This window comes from Pyrus communis, chromosome 7, assembly GCF_963583255.1.
Source record: "Pyrus communis chromosome 7, drPyrComm1.1, whole genome shotgun sequence".
In the NCBI taxonomy this organism is placed as follows: domain Eukaryota; kingdom Viridiplantae; phylum Streptophyta; class Magnoliopsida; order Rosales; family Rosaceae; genus Pyrus; species Pyrus communis.
In genome coordinates, this window is record NC_084809.1 from 28,028,679 (window position 1) to 28,048,582 (window position 19,904).

Genomic DNA, 19,904 nt, shown 5'->3' on the forward strand with positions numbered 1-19,904 from the left:
GTCAGGTTGTTTCTTTTGAATTTGTACTATTTTGCACTTATTTAATTCAAATTTCTTTTTACTCTTTAAAATTTGTAAGAAGGGAGGAGATTCTTATTATTACGAATGTTTCACCAAATTTCCTTTTTTTTTTTTTATTCTTTTCACTAGCTTTTTAGCACATACATATTGATGAATATGTTGTTCCAAACAAACGTATACTGATAAATATGCGGTTCCAACAATTAGTTTAATATATTAAACTCAAAAATTGAAATTGCCAAGACAAATTTTCCGACCCAATACAAGAGTTTGATTGCCATAAAAGTGGAATCAAACTTAATTTTTGGGCTACTTGTGAATGGCCTTACAAATAGGTGGTGTTAAGTTCCACTCTTGTTAACAATTTCAATGTCAACCATTACTAGCTCGTTGTGTTGGGTTTAAGTCAAATCTCCTTAAAAAAAGAAAAAAGAAAAAGAAAAAGAAAAAGAAAAAGAAAAAGAAAAAGAAAAAGAAGTCACTGTACTGATACTCGAGTCTCGACTCTCCAATCTCTTGCAGACTGATTCGGAAGCTCTCTCTCTCTCTGTTGTTTTAAATGATGGATCATATAAACTAGGCAGATCTGCGTCGTTGCTTTCAGAGAAACACATCTTTTTCTCGGCCCTCGCAAATATCTCAACTACACAACACACGCACACGACGGAGGCCAAATGGCCATCAAAGACCACGCCTCACCCTTACTCTTCTTTTTCTTCTTCCTCGCAATCTCTTCCCTCTCCACCACTTTCGCCGATTCAGTCCACGGCTGCGGCGGTTTCGTCGAGGTAAATAACTTCATCTTTTTCACTGTTTGAGTTAATGGGTTTTACCCTTTTACTTGATCGACTAAGGAATCGCACTGTAAACTTGCAGGCTCGCTCTTCTCTGATCAAGGCCAGGAAGCCCACCGATGCTAAATTGGATTTTTCTGACATCACGGTAAAACAAATTTTACTGAGTTTTCGTCACTAATGCAAATCCAGATACAAGATATCGAACGAGTTGCAAATTGATTTTGGGATTTTAGGTTGAGCTTCGGACAGTTGATGGGTTTTTGAAGGATAGCACTCAATGTGCTCCCAATGGTTACTACTTCATTCCCGTATATGACAAGGTGTTATTTCTTCTTCTTTTTCGAGGCTTTGGATTTCGCTGCATCTTTTCATTTCACATGCTCTCATGCTTCAGTGGTGATTTGTGTTGTTTTTAAAATTATCGGAGTTGATCACGAAAAGCCACACACTTGATGTTTCTTACTTGACTGAAACGTTCTGTTGTTTGTTCAATGCTTCTCGTTGCCGTTATTGATAATGCAGGGTTCTTTTGTTATTAAAATTAACGGCCCAGAGGGATGGTCATGGAACCCAGACAAGGTTTATTAATTTTTCTTTTCTCTGTCTTTCGATCTATTCCTATATGTGGTTCGTTGACTCAAAATTTGCGCTTGTCCTGAAATCTGATAACAGTAGTGTTTTCTAGGTTCCTGTTATTGTTGATGATTCCGGCTGCAATGGCAGTCAAGATATTAACTTTCGGTTTACAGGGTGTGTTCTTTTGCTCTTATTTGAGTTTGCATGATCTTATAAGCATTTCTGTCCTTCCTTTGGGCTTTTGGTATAAACTACCTTGTGGTATATGTGGGTAGGTTCTCCTTGTCTGGTAGAGTAGTGGGAGCGGTTGGTGGAGGGAGTTGTTCCGTTCAAAATGGAGGTCCTCCAAATATTGAAGTTGAACTTTTGTCTGATACTGGTGGTGTTGTTTCTTCTGTTATAACATCACCAGGGGGGAGTTACTTGTTCAAAAATATTATTCCAGGTACAAAACTTGAGCTTTTGTCTATATTACAATTCATAAATCCTTTCAATATATCACATACTTTTCAAAACAGATTATAATTTGATTATGTTTCCCATATGTCCTGTACACTTCAACAGTTGTGATTATATGTTTCCTTTGTGAAACTGCAATTTTCATCATGCATTATTTTGTATATCATGATTTGGTTTCCAAGACCGATTTTATGAATGAAAGATTTCCTTGTATTTGTCTCTCTCATTTAGTGCACTTTTCAGCAGATGAATAACTTTGTTATCAAATATCCGTCTTGTGTGCAGGAAAATATGAATTACGTGCTTTGCACCCTGACTTGAAAGTTGAAATAAGAGGTTCAACAAAGGTTCATTTATTATTCTTTCTTCTGCCATAATTGTTTTACTTTTCTTTTGGACTTGTGTGTTGTGTTTATCTCCCATTGAATTTCTCTTGCCCTTTCTTGCCAAATATGAGTATGTCATCTTATATTAGGTTACTTGGTTTTATAAAATTATAACATGTTACTGGTTTCATAAGATTATAATAATTACATGGTTTTGTAAGATTATCTTACATAGTTTCTTAAGATTATGTTATGTTACCATTGATAAGCCTTTACAAATTTATATGACACTCATGTGGAAATTATATACTTCTTGCAGGTGAATTTGGGGTTCGGAAATGACGTAGTGGATGACATTTTCTTTGTCCCTGGGTATGATATTCGTGGATTTGTTGTTTCTCAGGTAAGAATGTTACTTTAGAGATGACAATTGTTCATCATACATTTTGCTTTGTCTACAAGTCCCTATCTTAAATATGTGCAATTAATGAATTGAGAAATCTATCCATCAGTACAAGAGTTGGATTGCTTTATTTATAGTTGTTTTCTTCTAATTGATGTTGGTTCCCCTAATGTGGTGGTGGTCAGGTGAAATTGGACTTCTAGTTTGTCTACTTAGATTGTAGACTGATTTCTTTGTTTCTTCTTGTTTGGGATAGGGAAATCCAATATTGGGAGTTCACGTTTATTTATACTCAGATGACGTCTTAGAGGTAGATTGTCCCCAAGGTTCTGGAACTTCTTCTGGGATGAGGAAGACACTGTGCCATGCTGTATCTGATGCTCATGGGATGTTCATGTTTAAATCAATACCTTGTGGTAATTGTATACGTTTGCTATTTATTTGGTTTATTTTAGGCAGTTTCATTACACTTTTTCCCCAATATATGTCCTCTTTGTTTTATAACTTCTGCTTATTTATGCTTTATGTATTATTTAAAGTTTGATTGTTTGCGGTAGATGTTCCATTGAGATGTTTAACTGATCAGTGCATTTTAAATCATATAAGATTGTATACTTTTAGAGTTTGTGGTCAACAAACTATATAGAAGCTGCATTTGGGATTTCTTTTAATACTAAGTGATCAATGTTATACTGGTATTCTTTTAGTACATAGTTAAATGCTTGCAACTATTGCAGAAAACCACGATTTTGTTTTCCTTGGAAAACCTAACAGAAAAATCTGGTTGGCGGACAAAATGACACCTCTTACCCTCTAAAAGTTAAAAGAAAGGGGTAGTGGGTGCAGACAAAGAACAGAACATTTATATTCAGACAAATGTTTATATGATCTTTTTCGCTAACCACTGTCTTGCTACCTTATGTCGTATATGTAGTCACAAATCTTAATTATCGTGCCACCTTATTTTGTTAATGAAGTTTCAAGATTCATCTGGTTTGAAGCCCTCTTGCTTGGAAAATGCTCATCATATGCATCTCACTTTTTACTGCCTTCAAATTGAACCTAGTGCTCAGTTTCATTGAATCATTGGCAGGAACGTATGAGCTCATACCTTATTACAAGGGGGAAAACACAGTATTTGATGTTTCACCTCCTGTCATGTCTGTAACTGTTGAGCATCAACATGTGACAGTTCCTCAGAAGTTCCAGGTAAGATGTATAGCGGTCTGCAAGGTCAAAATTCAGACATTTGGTGTTTTAATATTTGTTGCACAATTTGTCTTCCCGAGATACTTCTGTTTTTTTCTACGGGCCTGTTTGGTTCACGTATTACGAGCTTGGGAATGGCTATGTAATTTCCCAATTGTGGAAAGTGCACTCATGGGAATTCTAATCATGTCACATGGGCTTCAAACTCCCATGAAGGGGGAAGTTGAAACCCTTGGGCCCCCTTGGGTTTGCTTCTCACTTGCCCTGTGAAAGCATTTATTGCTCTCTCATCCCTAAATTACCCTCATTATTAACTACAACTACAACTTTGTCTCTAAATATTCGAGGTGTTTCTTTTTCTTTAATAAGGTATTATTGGGAAGTAGGAAAAACTTTAATTCGTATTACTATAAAAACCAAACATTGGAATGGAAATAAAATGTATTTCCTTGTTACCATTTCCCTGCATTTTCAAGTAAAGGATTGGAATCATTTCATTCCCAACCTATTAGGAATATGTATGGGAAGTGTCCAAATAACTCATTCCGTGAACCAAACAGGCCCTTATAGTATACAAGATTAAACTGTATATAACCAACCACTCTAAGTCATTTAGCCTCATTTGGTTCGGGTTAAATCTATTGATTGGCTGCCCATCCATCAATGTGAAACTGTCATATTGCAATTATGTATACCTGTATAAAGTTATAGTAAAAATATGTTATTCACACTGATTCAATTAGATTAGACAATTGGAAGCCCCTTCATCCCTTTGAAAATGTTATCTAATTTATTTGTGTATGCTGACATTAGTTATTCTTGTGTTGTGTTTGGATTTATATTTGACAGTTTCATCTTTTTGTTTTGTTTTGTTTTTGTTTTTGTGTGTAGGTCACTGGATTTTCTGTTGGGGGACGAGTTGTGGATGGAAATGATGAAGGCATTGAAGGTGTTAAAATTAAAGTTGATGGTCATGAAAGGTCCATCACTGACAAACAAGGATATTACAAGCTTGACCAGGTATGCATCTACCTTTTTCCCTCCCTGTTAGCTTCCTTTGTTACACAATAAAATAATGAAAACGCTCAAAAGCTCACGGCTGATAATTTTATTGAAAATTCCTGGCATTTAGCTCAACAAATGGCCAATATTTGGCATTTTTACCTTCACCAAAGGAACGGCTGATAGTGCCTTGGAGTTTGCTATTAGCTGTTCCTTAAACAATTATGCGAGATGGGGGAAACACAATCTTACTTCCCTAAGCCTCCACAAAGAAACAAACTACATTTTAGCTTCACCCAAACACATGATCTGCCAATGGAAAGAAAGGCACGTATTCAGTCTTCTCGTTTGAACCATATTGCAATTTGCAAGTGATGGCCTTACTATGATCAATTGTCGAGGATAGAATGTGTACCTTGGGTAGTCTGTATCCTTTCAAATCAAAGGAGCAGGATAAAATTAGAAAGAGAGAGTTGCACTCAACCTCCTTGCAAAAGATTTACAAGTCCATCCCTGATGGTTCTAAACTAGACAGCATACTATTGTTATTGTTATCGGTAATGAATTTAGGTTACTTAGCTGTTGAATGTTGCAGATTACTTCCAATCGCTATGCAATAGAAGCCACAAAGGAGCATTACAAGTTCAGCAGTTTGAAGGACTATTTGGTATATTTTATGAGAACCTGTTTCTGAACTTTTACATTGAGTCTATAACAAGGTTACCATCTTATGTGTTATTAGAAGCTACAATGTTTAGTATTCTGCGTTTAACTAGGCGGTTTCCATCATTATGAATTGTGCTCCGTTATATTTTTCTTTCTTACTTTGCTTGCTGATCCAGGTATTACCAAATATGGCTTCAGTAATGGATATTAAAGCAGTTTCCTATGATGTCTGTGGTGTGGTTCAGATGGTTAGTGCTGGTTACAAAGCAAAGGTAAAGATCACATTCCCTATGTTCTTCTTTCTATGTTATATGCAGGAATAATATTTTCATATTTAAATTTAGGTTGCTCTGACTCGTGGCCCTGAAAATGTCAAACCGCAAGTGAAACAGACTGATGGAAGTGGAAATTTCTGCTTCGAGGTATGTTAGTTTGGTGTGCAATAAGGAGGTGGTCTTTATTTCCGGGCGTGTCTAGAAACAAGTAGTATTTTCTGATATTGAGATGGTTGAGAGTATGATAGAGAATGGGTAACTGGCCCAGTTCTCAATGATTGAAGCCAGAATTAATTACTCTGTGCTCCTTTTAATTTAATTTATACATGTTTGATACTGCAAGTGTGAAACTTACTACATTTGTGAAGTGATGCAAAGTTGTTTGTTCAATGAACTGACATGTTCCTGTTTTAGAATCCAGTTCTGATCCTAGGATTGCTTGTACCGCATTAGAATTTTCGATAAAGAAAAGTTCTTTGAACTAACTTAGTCTTTGTATGATGAGGTGGAGAAGGACAACTTCTTTATTTTTTGTGTAAGCAGTTATCAACATAGTAAATTTATTGTGTGCTGTAATTTTCTTTTTTTTTTTTTGGTTGCCTATTGTAGGTGGGTTTTCAGCCATGCATTCATTGGTTTATGTGTTGTGGATCCAAACTTAACCCCTTTTGCCTATGCAATTTACATCTTCTTTGCCTTTTATGCCCAGGTCCTACCTGGTGAATATCGTTTATCTGCTATATCAGCTACCCCTGACAGTGCTTCTGGCCTAATGTTTTTGCCGTCTTATATCGATGTTGCTGTCAAAGGTCCATTATTGAACGTCAAGTTTTCTCAGGTGACTTTTCTTAAATGATACGGATATTTGTTTTTCCATAAAATATAACTTTTTTCTTTGGGAATTTTTATCGGCACTCCATAAGTCTAATTGTGCACTGCAAACTTTCTATAGTCAGAAGGAAAAATGCTTTTATGAGGAGTGCACAATTAGATTTTTGGAGTGCCAATAATAGTTCCCTTTTCCTTTTTATTCTTATTTTTCATCTTTGAGTCTTCAATGCTTGTGCATACTTATATGCACTAAAAGCTGCGTTCTAACATGAATATAATACCTTTTCATATAAGTTCAGATTGATTTGGTTGGTCTAGTTATTCATTTGATTTATTACCGCATATGAGATGGACACAAAATTGCATCTTTCATCAACATAAAATCAGAAGTATTCTACATTGTGCTTGCTTACGTTAGTTATGCAATTTCTTACTATTTTTTCTTTTTTTTCTTTTTCTCTCTTTTTGTCATTAATTAAGGCATTGGTCAATGTACGTGGAACTGTAACCTGCAAGGAGAAGTGTGGCACATCTGTTTCTGTTATCCTTGTTGGTTTAGCTGGTAAACGTAATGAAGAGAAGAGGACAATTAATTTGACTGATGAGAGTAGTGAATTTCACTTCGAAAATGTCATCCCAGGGAAATACAGATTTGAGGTACAGTTATTCATCTCTGCCCATTGCATTTTATTGAATTATTCTGTGTTGCAGAATGTTGTTATGATACGATACAAAAAGTTTTAATGTCAGAATTAGCATTCATTTGGTATAATTGCTATTAATATGCTTATTTTCTTTGGATGTATGTTGTTACCTTAGGTCAAGCACAATTCAGAAGAACCCACAGCTGTAGAAGATAATTGGTGCTGGGAGAAAAGTTCCATTGATGTGGATGTTGGTGTGGAAGATGTAAAAGGAATTGAATTTGTTCAAAAAGGTTACTGGCTCAATGTCGTTTCCACCCATGATGTAGATGCTTTTATGATTCAGCCAGATGGTTCTTCCATTAATTTGAAAATTAAGGTTTGTTCTGTTATTTAATAAGCCTCCCGGTGATCTAAAGATTCTAAACTAAGATGCATATGCACCAGCATCTGAGTTCTTTTTTTTTTTCCTCCTCTGTGTGAATTGCAGAAAGGTTCCCAGAATGTATGTGTAGAATATCCTGGAGTGCATGAACTTCATTTTGTCAACTCTTGTATTTTCTTTGGGAGCTCATCAATTAAGACTGATACTTTAAACCCATTGGTATGGTGTTATCTTCCCTTTTGTGTTTTTTTTTTCACCACTTGTAGTGATCTTGCTTGAGTAAAATCTCCTTCCCCTCAAATCTTTTATTTATTTTTGCAGCCTATTTATCTGAAAGGAGAAAAGTATCTTGTCAAAGGACAAATCAGTGTTTCATCAAGCTCATTTGAGGGTGTCAGCGAGGTACCTGAGAATTTCATTGTGGATATTCTGAATGCCGGGGGCAGTATTATAGATGAGACCACAGCTAGGCTCACTTCCAGTGGAAATGATCAGAGTGCTGTAGTGTATGAATATTCTGCATGGGCCAATCGCGGAGAAAGACTTACCTTTGTTCCTAAGGATCCAAGGTTCATGGTTAATTGTTTCTCTTTATAACTAATCAGTCATGGCTCTTGCACATCTCAAATGTTTAGATGTGTCTACTACGAAATGTCTTTTGGTTTCTTATGCGCACTGAATTGTTACTCTATCCTTTTAAGATTTACTCTCTGTTGCAAAGAAAACTTGGTGTAGTACTGCATTTGTGTTACTGTTTGCTTTTACTTCATTTTTTGCTTCTGACTTGAGCTGTGATGTTTTGCAGAACTGATGAGACGAGGAAGATATTGTTTTATCCCAGACAACATGATGTATGTATTGGGTTTGGATTTTTCCAACTGAAGAAATGAAAGTCCATTATTTTTTTTATCGAAGATTAATCTTGCAACTTTTCTCCATCAGATCTTAATTTCAAATGATGGCTGCCAAGCTTCAATCCCTCCATTCTCTGGTCGATTGGGTTTATATATTACAGGATCAGTCTCTCCCCCTATTTCTGAAGTTCATATTAAGATTCTTGCTGCTGGGGATAGCCACATTGCTCAACTTAAGGACGGTGAAATAGTACTGGAGACTACCACGGGAATGGATGGCGCTTTTGTTGGGGGACCTTTATATGATGACATAACATACCATGTTGAGGCTTCAAAGGTTTGGAACATCTACTAAAACCTTAATTTACTTTCTGCAGTAAAGTGTCCAGCATTGTGTACTTTTTTTTAACCGTCTTGAAGGTGATACATTTGAATATTGTTGACTTGATAATTGTTGTTTGCTCTTTTTGGATTTTAGGTGGTGGTTTGTAAAATTTGTTTGGAATTTACAAGGATTAAAACGTGCTACATAGGAGGCCAAGAAAATCTAGTAAAGCAATTTAAAAGATATATAATTCAGATAGTACAAATCTTGGAGACCTTGCACTTTAATTCTCTTTGTCTTGAGATTGTCAGTATAAACCTCCCCAGGAAAACTTGTGATTCTCCAACCTTTTAAATTTTTGACATATTTGTGCATACTCTTACATCTTTTTGTTTTTCTCAATACGGATAAATTAAATGAAGAACAAAGGAGAGGTTGATATCTTTGTTCCATCGTTAAGATTCTCTCTTCCTGGCTTGTTACCCCGCACGCTTAAGATGGTCATAGTACATAGATAATACATATCAATGATTAAGAGAGGAATGAACTAAGATTATTTTCACTTGTGAACTGAGTACAAGAAATACGTGAAACTGCAATTCCTTGCTATCAACCTAATGTCTTCCATTTTGTGCAGCCTGGGTATCATTTAAAACAAGTTGGGCCTCATTCCTTTTCTTGTCAGAAGCTGGGCCAAATTTCTGTAAATATTCATTCTAAAGATGATGCTAAAGAGACTATTCCTTCAGTGTTATTATCTTTGAGTGGCGATGATGGCTACAGAAACAACTTGGTATCTGGAGCTGGTGGAGCATTCCTATTTAACAACTTATTTCCAGGGACATTCTATCTCCGTCCTCTGCTAAAGGTACCCTTCGAGGATATACATTCTGAATGCAAGATTCCTATTATCTTCCAGGATATACATGCTAATAATTCTCCTTTTCTTCCTATTCTGCCTTCTCTTTCTTTAATCTCCTTGTTTTCAATCTTCATAATGCATGAGTTAAGTATGCATTAGGATGTTACAAGGCGTGTTCAACAATCATCAATCATGTTACTAAAAAAATTTATGTTATTTTTGTCTTATATTTATGGTTGGTGACGTTGGTCACAAAACTAGTCACACTTGCATTGCTTACCTTTGCTTAGAAATAGAGTCTGACAAGAAAACTCAGTTCCACCATGCACCTTGCTAAAATAACATTGGAATTAAAATGACTGTAAAGCTAGTTTAGGCAAAAGTCCGTAGGATATATTATTGTTTTTACATTTTAAAGTACAATGACATTTTTCTCATTTTTATCTTTTGACTAGTCTAAAGAACAATGATATTTGTTCAGTTGAAGTTTACTGTATGTATCTTAAAGATTCTGTATAAATACATACATATAAATATATATATACATACATATAAATATATATATACATACATATAAATATATATATATATATATATATATATATATATATAATACAGTCACCTATGTTGTGTGTATGTGTATCTGACATATAATTCCTAAGGACTATGATGTTTTTGTAACACACACACTGGCAAGACATGTATACATCTTATTTATTTGTGTCATAATGTTAGGGTTCTGTACAAAGTTATATTATTTCAAAGATACCATCAAAAGAGAAATAAAAACTTGTTTATATCTACTTTCAAGAGTCAGTTTTTCTTTCAGGTACCCGTACCACATGCAATGGGTTTATAAACTTGTTATGGCTTTGACATTTGCAATTGAGAGTTTTGTTTATATAATTTACAAGCTAGTTAGCTCTATTTTTCTCATATTATGTTAGTGCTGTTATGCCTCGTTTGATGTTTAGGATTGGCATGGCTTGGACAACTCACTAAATTTAATGAATGTTTTATGGAAATATGGATGCCAGCTTGCATATTTTGTCCAAGTGAAGATAGAAGATGGAAAAATCATAATGAAAACTTATCCCTCCTAATCCCCAAAAAATGGTAGGATTGAGAGGGACCAATTTTCTTCATGACTTTTTCCATCTTCTACGTTCACTTGGACCAAACTTTGCAAGTTGACATCCATATTTTTATTCAACATGCATTGAATCTAGTGGATTATCGAAGCCAAGCCAATCCTAGACATCAAACGAGCCCTTATAGTGTAAGTTTGTCTTCATATAGAGAAAATCCTTGGCTGGCGATTGTAGATTGATCATAATACAAAAGAGGCTAAATATCCAAAATGGTCCATGAGATTTGCATAATCAATAGAAATGGTCCTTAAGATTCAAAATCAATAGAATGGTCCCTGAGATTGTCCACCATCCATGATTTTGGTCATTCCGTTAAAAACTCTTTGGGCAATTTTCAAAGTTTCGTAACCCAATCGATTCTTAACCAAATTCGACCCATAATATATCAAAATGAAGATAGGAAAGTGTAGAACAAGATTATACATATTTGGAAGCCCAATGGTTGCCGGAGATGACCGGAAAATAGCCTGAAAGGTGATTGGTTCGCGGGAAAACTGGAAAACTCGCCGGAAACTGGGTTAACTTTAAACATTCATAACTTCTTAAATACTTAAAGAAATTGAGTGATTCAAAAACGAAAATCATACTTCTCGATGAGACGAAGATAATAGTACCTTTCGAGTTAGCCACTTTCGAGCCGTTTTCTGGCCAAACCACGACTATTTAGCTGTCGAGAAAGGTATCATTATCTTCGTCTCATCGAGAAATATGATTTTCGTTTTTGAATCACTCAATTTCGTTGAGTATTGAAGAAGTTATGAACGTTTAAAGTTTACCCAGTTTCCGGCGAGGTTTCCAGTTTTCCCGCGAACCAGTCACCTTTTAGGCTATTTTCCGGCCATCTCCGGCAACCATTGGGCTTCCAAATAGGTATAATCTTGTTTTACACTTTTCTATCTTAGTTTTGATATATTATGGGTCGAATTTGGTTAAGACGAAGCTTTGAAAAATGCCCAAAGAGTTTTTAACGGAAGAACCAAAATCATGGATGGTGGACAATCTCAGGGACCATTTCTATTGATTATGCAAATCTCAGGGACCATTTTGGATATTTAGCCTACAAAAGATGGAACTACGGACAGGCCCCCTAAAGACCCCGATGAGTTATCTATATGCTAAGGCTATAATTAATCACTCCACCTAACAAGTGAATTTTTGACGTCCTATAGGAGTTTGCCTTTTCTCCTCCAGCACTGGCGATAGATCTTGGTTCTGGGGAGTCTAAAGAAGCTATTTTCTTGGCTACTCGAGTGGCTTACAGGTTTTCCATTAGTCTTCTCTTGTATTTGATTTGCATAATTTTTTTTATTTTAAATGTGATCCATGTACAAAGTTTATTTTTATTATTGCTGTTGCACATATAAATGTTGACAAACCATTTTCTCTTTCATATTTAGAATTTTGAACTCCATGTTTATTACAATTTGGAATTTATAAATTTGAAGTAATTAAGGATTTTGTTGGATCTGTGGATTAAACTATTTCCAGATTGTAGCAATTTTATCCACGGATTTCTCCTTTGCCAAGAATTGATAAAATTGATTTGAAACATGATATAATTCTTGTGCAGTACAACTTGCCTGATTGATTTTGCTTTTCTTCCCTTTTAAGTCATCATTGTTTGCTTTTGGTAATTATCTTAATACGAGTTTATGCTACTGTGATTTTGACTTTTAATCAGTTTTCTTTTTCTTTTTCCAAAATAACTTTAATCCATATTATATACATCGCAGCATATTTATCTGTGCATGCATGGTCCAAGTTTTGAAGTCTTTAAAACCAAACCTGTTTCATTTATACTGATGATAGTACTTTAGAATTTGTATCAGTGCAACCATGTGGAAACATACAGATTTGATATTCATTTATGCTTCTTTCTGTGAGATACTAAGTTGGTTTATACCCTTTCCAGTGCTATGGGTGTTGTTACTCTATTGTCTGGCCAACCAAAAGAAGGCGTGTTGGTTGAGGCCAGATCAGAATCAAAAGGCTATTACGGGGAAACAGTGACTGATTCATCTGGAAGTTATCGTTTGAGAGGACTTCTTCCTGACACAACCTATGTAATCAAAGTAGTGAAAAGGGATGGTTTGGGTAGTGCTAAAATTGAGCGTGCATCACCAGAATCTGTTCCCATCAAGGTTAGCAGCTAGAAATTTTTTGCAGTATAGTAGAACGAACTTCCTTGGAGTGGAAAGATCAGTCCAGTATTTAGAAATTAAGTCTTTGATAATGTTGCTTCCCATCCATGTGTATGTATTTATTCACGGTTTTGGTAATTTTGTAGGTTGGACACGAGGATATCAAAGGATTAGATTTTCTGGTTTTTGAACAGCCAGACACAACTGTTTTAAGTTGCCATGTTGAAGGAAAGAGAATAGAGGAACTGCATCCGCACCTACTGGTGGAAATCAAATCATCTAGTGATCTTTCTATGGAGTCCGTCTTCCCTCTTCCGCTTTCCAACTTTTTCCAAGTGAAGGACTTACCCAAGGGTAAGCACCTTCTGCAGCTTCGTTCTAGTCTTCCGTCAAGCAGCCATAACTTTGAATCCGAGGTTATTGAGGTTGATTTAGAGCAGAATACTCGTATACATGTTGGCCCCCTCAGATATGTATTTGAGGAGGATCACCACAAGCAGGTTTGTTCTACTTCTCTTTCCAATTGTTCTTTAACAATCTTGTAAGAGTGCAATGCCTTAAAGTTATACACCCCTTCCCTTATTTTCTTAAATCATATAAACATAGATGCTTCTAATTTATGGTACTTTCTGGAACGGCATATCACCTATTGTGGTGCTTACTTTTATTTAGGATGGTTCAATTTTTTGCATGTGAGGCTATGAATTGAGTTTAGAGTTAGGCTAACGAAATATTAATTTGTTTCTCCTCTTCCACTTCCATGACCTACAGGAGTTGACTCCGGCGCCAGTTTTCCCTCTTATAGTTGGCGTCTCAGTGATTGCTCTGTTTGCCACCATTCCAAGGTATTTGTTATATTATTTTCTTCCAACTACATCTGCTGCTTACTGGTTCTGGAACTTTTTGTCCTCGTGAACAAGCTGTAATTGTTGTCTACTTTTGTTATGCCTCACCTTGAAGCTTGAAGGACTTATACCAATCCACAGTGGGAATACCAACACCCGGATTCACTACAACTGCAAAGAGGGAAGTGCGGAAAACTGTTTTGAGAAAGAAGACTTACTGAATATCTGTTTGTGCCTAATAGAAATGCACCTCGGGTAATATCTAACATTGAATCGGATAATGCCCTTGCTGTGTGGAGGTTGAAGATGAGCTTAGCCTAGGAAAAGAGCTTAGAAAATTAGAGCCACTCGCTGTATTTCTCCTCGCGTCATGTAGGCAGGTACGGTTGTGTGATATAAATTTTGTATTTCTCATAGCAAAAACTTCCACCACGGTTGAGGTCCTTCATGACCAAATTTTTGGTCTAGGGTTCATGACCTAATTTTTGGTCTTGAATTTTAAGATGACTAATCTTGCACTTAACGGAAATTAGTGACATACAGGATGATTCATAAGGGTAGGATTGAGTTGGGGGGCCTGAAAGGTCTCACATTTCTTGACAACAGGGATGTGTATGTATGTTATGAACCTACATATCTTAACAACAGATTATGTAATGTTTATTGTTTTCAAATCACGATTAGACATCGTAGTACTTTTTATTGACATTATCGTTGTTCTCATTTATCTTGAAGTTCCAAGTGTTCGATTTTAAGAACACAATCAAATTTATAATTGTATTGTATGCGACTCTCCATCGTGTATAACTTGATCAGTCTTTCGACCACCTTGCTTGATTCCCAGGTTAAAACCACTAACCCTTGAGAAGAAACAAACGAAAACTTCGTTCTTTGGTGAATAGGGGAAAAATTTGCATACCGAAATTTTACTCTTTTTCTTTGTGCTGCATTGGTAATTGTTTGCGGATTTTTTAGACCACTCGTATGGCTTAAAACTTCTAGGACTTGCAATTTATAATTCTTTCACCAAAAAGCCTACAACCGCTACTGCAGAAATACACTGCAAAGTTCCAAATTCGGATTGAGAAAAGGGAGCATCAACCTTGTCCCAAATAGCTGATGAGAGAAAGCGCCGTCTAAAATGCTATGCTAGAACTAATCATACAAATATATTACATTTCGTTAACATGTTTACAAGAATACAAAAAATTTGCATATGTTACAAACAACTACAAGGCTAGCGCTTGAAAATTGGAGATTTGGTCCAAATGTGCACCTTTTGGGTAAGTCCTGTCATCGTGAAGAACGAGCACCTCCAGTGTCCCAGATTCTTTTAACCAGGCAGCAGCCACAGAGCCCGTCGATATAAACCTACCCAAGTTACACTTGGCAACGTGAAAGGGTGCACCCATGCTAGTAAGAAGTGCCTCAATAGCTCGTCGTAAGGTACTGTCACCTACTACTTTGCTGTGCTTCCCCCATCCTGTTAGAATGCTGCAGGGAGTCCGACAAATAAACTCAAGATTCTAACAAATATTATGCAAACAGTGACTTGTTTGATGAGAAAAAAATGCAAACCTTAACAGGTTCGGTAATTGTTGGCCTTTAAACACTATAGTGCGTATATTGAGCAACCATGCATGAACCATTGCCCGGGCAGCCCCAGGAGACATTAGATGCAAATCTAAGCACGAATCAGACCACACACTTTCCCATACATTTCGGCGTTTCCCTTCAAGCACAACCAGTTGTGCCCCTTGTTTCTATTAAAATACACGTTGATAAAAATGAAAAAACTTAATATGGGGAAAAAAAAATTTAGACCTTGAATTGTTTGGGGTAAGGGAAAAACATGTTACACCTGAAAAGGTGGCATCTTCTAAAACTTACCTGTCCGAAGTGCCATAGCATGTCGGTCAGAGCATTATAGAATGCAGATGCAGTCGAAGAGTCCATCTGCTTAACTTCATCAAACAGAGACTGAGCTTTAACCCATACATTATCCCGGTAACCCATAAGAAGTCCGTGGGCAACCCCATAAACTTGATTATCAAACAACCGGAGTTCCTCCAATAACATTGAAGCATCGTCAAATGAATTACAACGGCTGCATTGAAAAGCCAATGAAACCGAGATTAACCATATATTCTGGGATGCTATTGGACTATGTTTACATTAAAAACATAAGATTAGGGGAATGCAACGGAGATTAAAGAATCCACATCGTACTCAACATTAGATATCCTAATCAAAGCAACTGATCATTGACATTGTAGCATAATAACCTCAATGACACTACAATGAATAGTGGTTGTTTTTCACCTTCCACGAGTTGAAACGAAGTGAAGTAGGTAGAGTTTCCTTTGCTTGATTTGCTTCTTTTCTGGACTAACAACTTACTATGAGTAAACAGTCCTTAAAACATACGTCTACAATTGTTGTGTTTGAAAGGTTCCACTCTGCCTATATCAGTGCATATATTTAAGAAACCTCCAGTGCATATAATTCTTAACTGTATCATAGCCATAAATTTTACTTCGCGTACTCTCATGTTCTTGACATGCCTCACAACCCACAGAGCTCAACTGCTCCGTAGAGAAAATGAAAGAAAACTCTTGAGAAGCATGACCCAGTATGTAAGGCATACACCATAAGAAACCGAGACTGAAACACTTATGAAATATGTAAGGTACAAATAAATCTAAATTGCTAGTAATGCACAGTTTAAAAATTGACTTTAACAGATCTTCAAGCAACAAGGTCCTCAATATACCATATATGAAAGGTAAAGAGATGTACCTGCACGCATTTAAAATGGCAGAAAATGTGACAACATTCGGCTTGATGTCTAGCTCATGCATCTTCTGAAAGATTCCCAAAATGCACAAGATTTCTTGTCTAACCTTCCTATCTTTTATCGCATAACCTGCTTTCTCAGCTGCAAGTTGCCCAAACATCTTCATAAATCTGTTATCCTCCCTATCTCCCACCTGAATTTCAAAGACCTTCCTTTCAGAAACTGTAGATGAAGATCCGGTCTGTATCACAATGCCTCCTGGAGCAGCATCTTCTGCACATTCTGTAGCTGCTGACCGACCAAAGGCATCAATTATTGAATTATAAGTGACAACATTAGGTCGAATCCCTTCCTTGGTCATCTCATCAAGCAACGAAAGAGCAGATTCCACCAGTCCATTTTTGCACAAAGCATTGATAAGTTCACTATAAAGCACAACATCAGCCTTCAACCCTGCATGCTTAAACTCTCTAAAAACCTTCATGACCTCTGCATACAAACCACCTTTTGAATACAGATCAATCAATGTTGAATAAGTTAATATGTTTGGTGATACATGTTCTTCTATCATCTCATTGTACATTCTTTTAACTTCATCATACTTCCCTTGCTTCCCATACCCACCAAGAAGTGCATTATAAGACACAACATCCTTTGCAATCCCAACACTCTCCATCTCCTTGCAAACATTCAAAGCGTCCTCAAACCTACCAAGCTTCCCATATAGTGAAAGCAATGTGTTATATAGAACTCTGTCCAGACTGATGGCCAAAAACTTCATTTCATTAAATAAACTGAGTGCACCTTCTAATCTACCAGCCTTAGCATATCCATCGATAATAGTACTATAAGTAACCACATTGGGCAAAATATTCTTTGAAGGCATCTCTGACATCATCTGATATGCCAAATCCATCTGCCCACCTTTACAAATCGCATCTAGAAGCGTATTGTACGTGTAAATATCCTGATCAATCCCTCTATCCACCATCTCACGAAATAGGTTTCGAGCTGCCTCCCACAATCCCCCTCGACTACAAACCGCAAGGAGTGAATTATAAGTAATTCGATCTGGCTGAACCCCAATTCGCAGCATCTCATTGAAAATCTCCACTACCCTCTTAAATTCCACTCCCCCTTTTCCACACGCATCAATTACCGCATTGTAAGTAACCAAATTCGGTTTCAAGCCCGCATCTTTCATTGACTCGAGAACTCTTATAGCCTCCTCACAATACCCACTTCGCCCATAAGCACTAATCAACGCAGAATACGTATAAACGGTCTTTCCGTAGCCCTCATCAACAGCAGTTTGAAACACATTCTTAGCAAGCTCAACCTTTCCTAACCTACCAAGAGTACTAATCATAGAACTAGCTAATTTCCCCTGCTCAGTTCTCCTCCTCTCCCTCCTCACCGCAAACTCGAAACATCGAATTGCCTTCCAACACTCACCCCTATTCCCAAGCTCTCTTAGCAAAAACGTGTAATCATCAGACCCACAAAGCCTAGTCTCAAAACTAAGCAAAACATCATCAAGCGCCAGATTATTCTTACCGTATTGGACGGCGTGGTGCAGGGCCTCCTCTGCCAGCGCCGAGTGGCGGGAGCCCACGGTGGTCTTGGGGCGGCCCAGGTGCATTTTGGAGACGAATCGGGTGGAGCGGCGGCCCGAGAAGGCGGTGACAAGATCAGATTTTGGAGGAGGGAGAGAAGAGAGGGATGAAAAGGAGGAGGTGGGGGCGGGAAGCGGCGGCCTTGGGGCGGAGCGCGGTGGTTGGGAGGGTAAAGGCAGAGGCTTTGGGAGGGAAACTTGTTGGGTCGTCCATTGATTGGGTTGGCGGGAGTTGCGCTGAGATTTTAGGCGCTGGTTTTGGGGGTATTGGTGGCTCTGGTAAGGCTTAGTCGCCGTGATTGAGCAATGCGGCGGCGTTGAAGCCATTTTTGATATGTAAAGAGAGAGAGAGAGAGAGAGAGAGAGAGAGAGATGAATATACTGAGGAGGGTGAGAGAAAGAGAGAGATTTTCCTAATGGAGGTTTAGGTAGAGTTTGGTGAGGGAGAGGAAAAAAAGAAAGAGGGAGGAGGTGAGGAGGAAGGCATTTGGATGGATATGGCGGAGATAACAGAGAGAGAAAGCGAAAGGGTTTTAGAGATTGAGTGACAGTGACAGCTTACGCGTATGCGGTAAATACTACGTAGAGTAGACTAATCAGCTGACTCTCTCTCTCTCTCTGTCCCCTTTTTTTCCAATCCTTCAAAACAAAAAGTTAATCTTCACCTTTTTTCCATTTTTTTCTTTTCTTTTTATAGTAAAAAAAATGAAAAAGAAAATATTATATTTCTTGAATAAGGGATGAACCAATCATTAGGATACCCATCCTTCTAACCCGGTTTTAATTTTTCGAAAGGACCCTTATCATATCTCTTCCACCAATTCATGTTAATCAACAAAATTTGATCTTTGAAATTTGATCCAACAGCTAAAAATAGGAGGTTCCTTTAAAAGTTAAAACATGAGGCTTCTTTAAAAATTATAATAATTTTAGCCGTTAGATCAAATTTTAAGGGCCCAGATTGGTTGATTGATTGGATTTGGTGGAAGAGATCCGGAGAGGATCCCTTTCCTTAATTTTTAGGTTTTAAGTATTTCAAAAAATTTCACCCAACTTTTTTAAAATTAAACATTTGTCAAGTTACCAACGCTATGTGATGACGTTATAAATATTAAGTGATGATGTTGCTAGCACTAAATGATGAGATGAACAAATTCTAAAGCTTGTTTTAATTAATCATTTTCTTTGGAGCTCAAAATTCCCAATCGACTCCTTTTAGTCAAGTTAAACCGTAAATTTGTTTGGCTATGTGTCCATTTGGAGATTCCAAGCTCCATAATTGAGAGTTAAATTCCATTTTAATATTTGTCCATGTCATCACTTAACGCTAGTGATGACATGCCCCCTATCCCAATGTTCGGAGGACAGCGAGATGGCCACGTGCTGGCCGACACCCGAGGTGGCATAAGCCATTTAATGAATGCATATGCCAAGAACATGAGATAACATGCATATTAATTTTGCTTGAACTACATAATATAATAGTATTCGGCCATCCATAAAATGATAATGATAATGCATGACATGTTCAAAGCATATATCTAATTTAGAATACAAGCGGAAGGTGCTATTACAAATAAAGTCAAAGCAGAGAGGATGGCATGATATCATTGGTAGGGGAACGCCTCGTAGCTCGGATCGTATGCCTCGTTCCTATGTCATGAGGGGGGCACAAAAACAAACATGAGTGGACCAAATTGATATATATATATATATATAT

At 37.0% G+C, this 19,904-nt stretch overlaps 2 protein-coding genes across 2 annotated transcripts; one reads left to right on the plus strand and one right to left on the minus strand.

The window, feature by feature from the left end:
* The first annotated feature begins 562 nt into the window (after positions 1-562).
* On the plus strand, positions 563-14,480 carry LOC137740956 (uncharacterized). The gene is made up of 27 exons (XM_068480760.1): positions 563-809; positions 898-963; positions 1,052-1,138; positions 1,341-1,397; positions 1,504-1,568; positions 1,670-1,839; positions 2,139-2,200; positions 2,499-2,582; positions 2,839-2,998; positions 3,676-3,791; positions 4,683-4,811; positions 5,389-5,460; positions 5,636-5,731; positions 5,804-5,881; positions 6,444-6,572; positions 7,046-7,222; positions 7,385-7,588; positions 7,700-7,813; positions 7,916-8,163; positions 8,400-8,445; positions 8,537-8,785; positions 9,411-9,641; positions 11,956-12,047; positions 12,699-12,927; positions 13,074-13,427; positions 13,699-13,772; positions 13,888-14,480. Exons 1-27 carry the CDS (start codon positions 696-698, stop codon positions 13,991-13,993), a joined length of 3,609 nt encoding a protein of 1,202 aa, XP_068336861.1. The 5' UTR covers positions 563-695; the 3' UTR covers positions 13,994-14,480.
* A 348-nt stretch (positions 14,481-14,828) lies between these two features.
* Positions 14,829-18,695, minus strand: LOC137740957 (pentatricopeptide repeat-containing protein GUN1, chloroplastic). Its single transcript, XM_068480761.1, has 4 exons — positions 16,572-18,695; positions 15,663-15,879; positions 15,351-15,535; positions 14,829-15,266 (listed from the first exon to the last, which is right to left on the minus strand). Exons 1-4 carry the CDS (start codon positions 18,509-18,511, stop codon positions 15,002-15,004), a joined length of 2,607 nt encoding a protein of 868 aa, XP_068336862.1. The 5' UTR covers positions 18,512-18,695; the 3' UTR covers positions 14,829-15,001.
* Positions 18,696-19,904: the final 1,209 nt, after the last annotated feature.

Coding starts and splice junctions, on each gene's coding strand:
- LOC137740956 (XM_068480760.1), top strand. CDS start 696: ATGGCCATCAAAGACCACGCCTCACCCTTACTCTTCTTTTTCTTCTTC. Junction 2,999..3,675: donor GTTTAAATCAATACCTTGTG/GTAATTGTATAC, acceptor AATCATTGGCAG/GAACGTATGAGCTCATACCT. Junction 12,928..13,073: donor CAGAATCTGTTCCCATCAAG/GTTAGCAGCTAG, acceptor GTAATTTTGTAG/GTTGGACACGAGGATATCAA.
- LOC137740957 (XM_068480761.1), bottom strand. CDS start 18,511: ATGGCTTCAACGCCGCCGCATTGCTCAATCACGGCGACTAAGCCTTAC. Junction 15,536..15,662: donor TGCTATGGCACTTCGGACAG/GTAAGTTTTAGA, acceptor GTATTTTAATAG/AAACAAGGGGCACAACTGGT. Junction 15,267..15,350: donor CAATTACCGAACCTGTTAAG/GTTTGCATTTTT, acceptor GACTCCCTGCAG/CATTCTAACAGGATGGGGGA.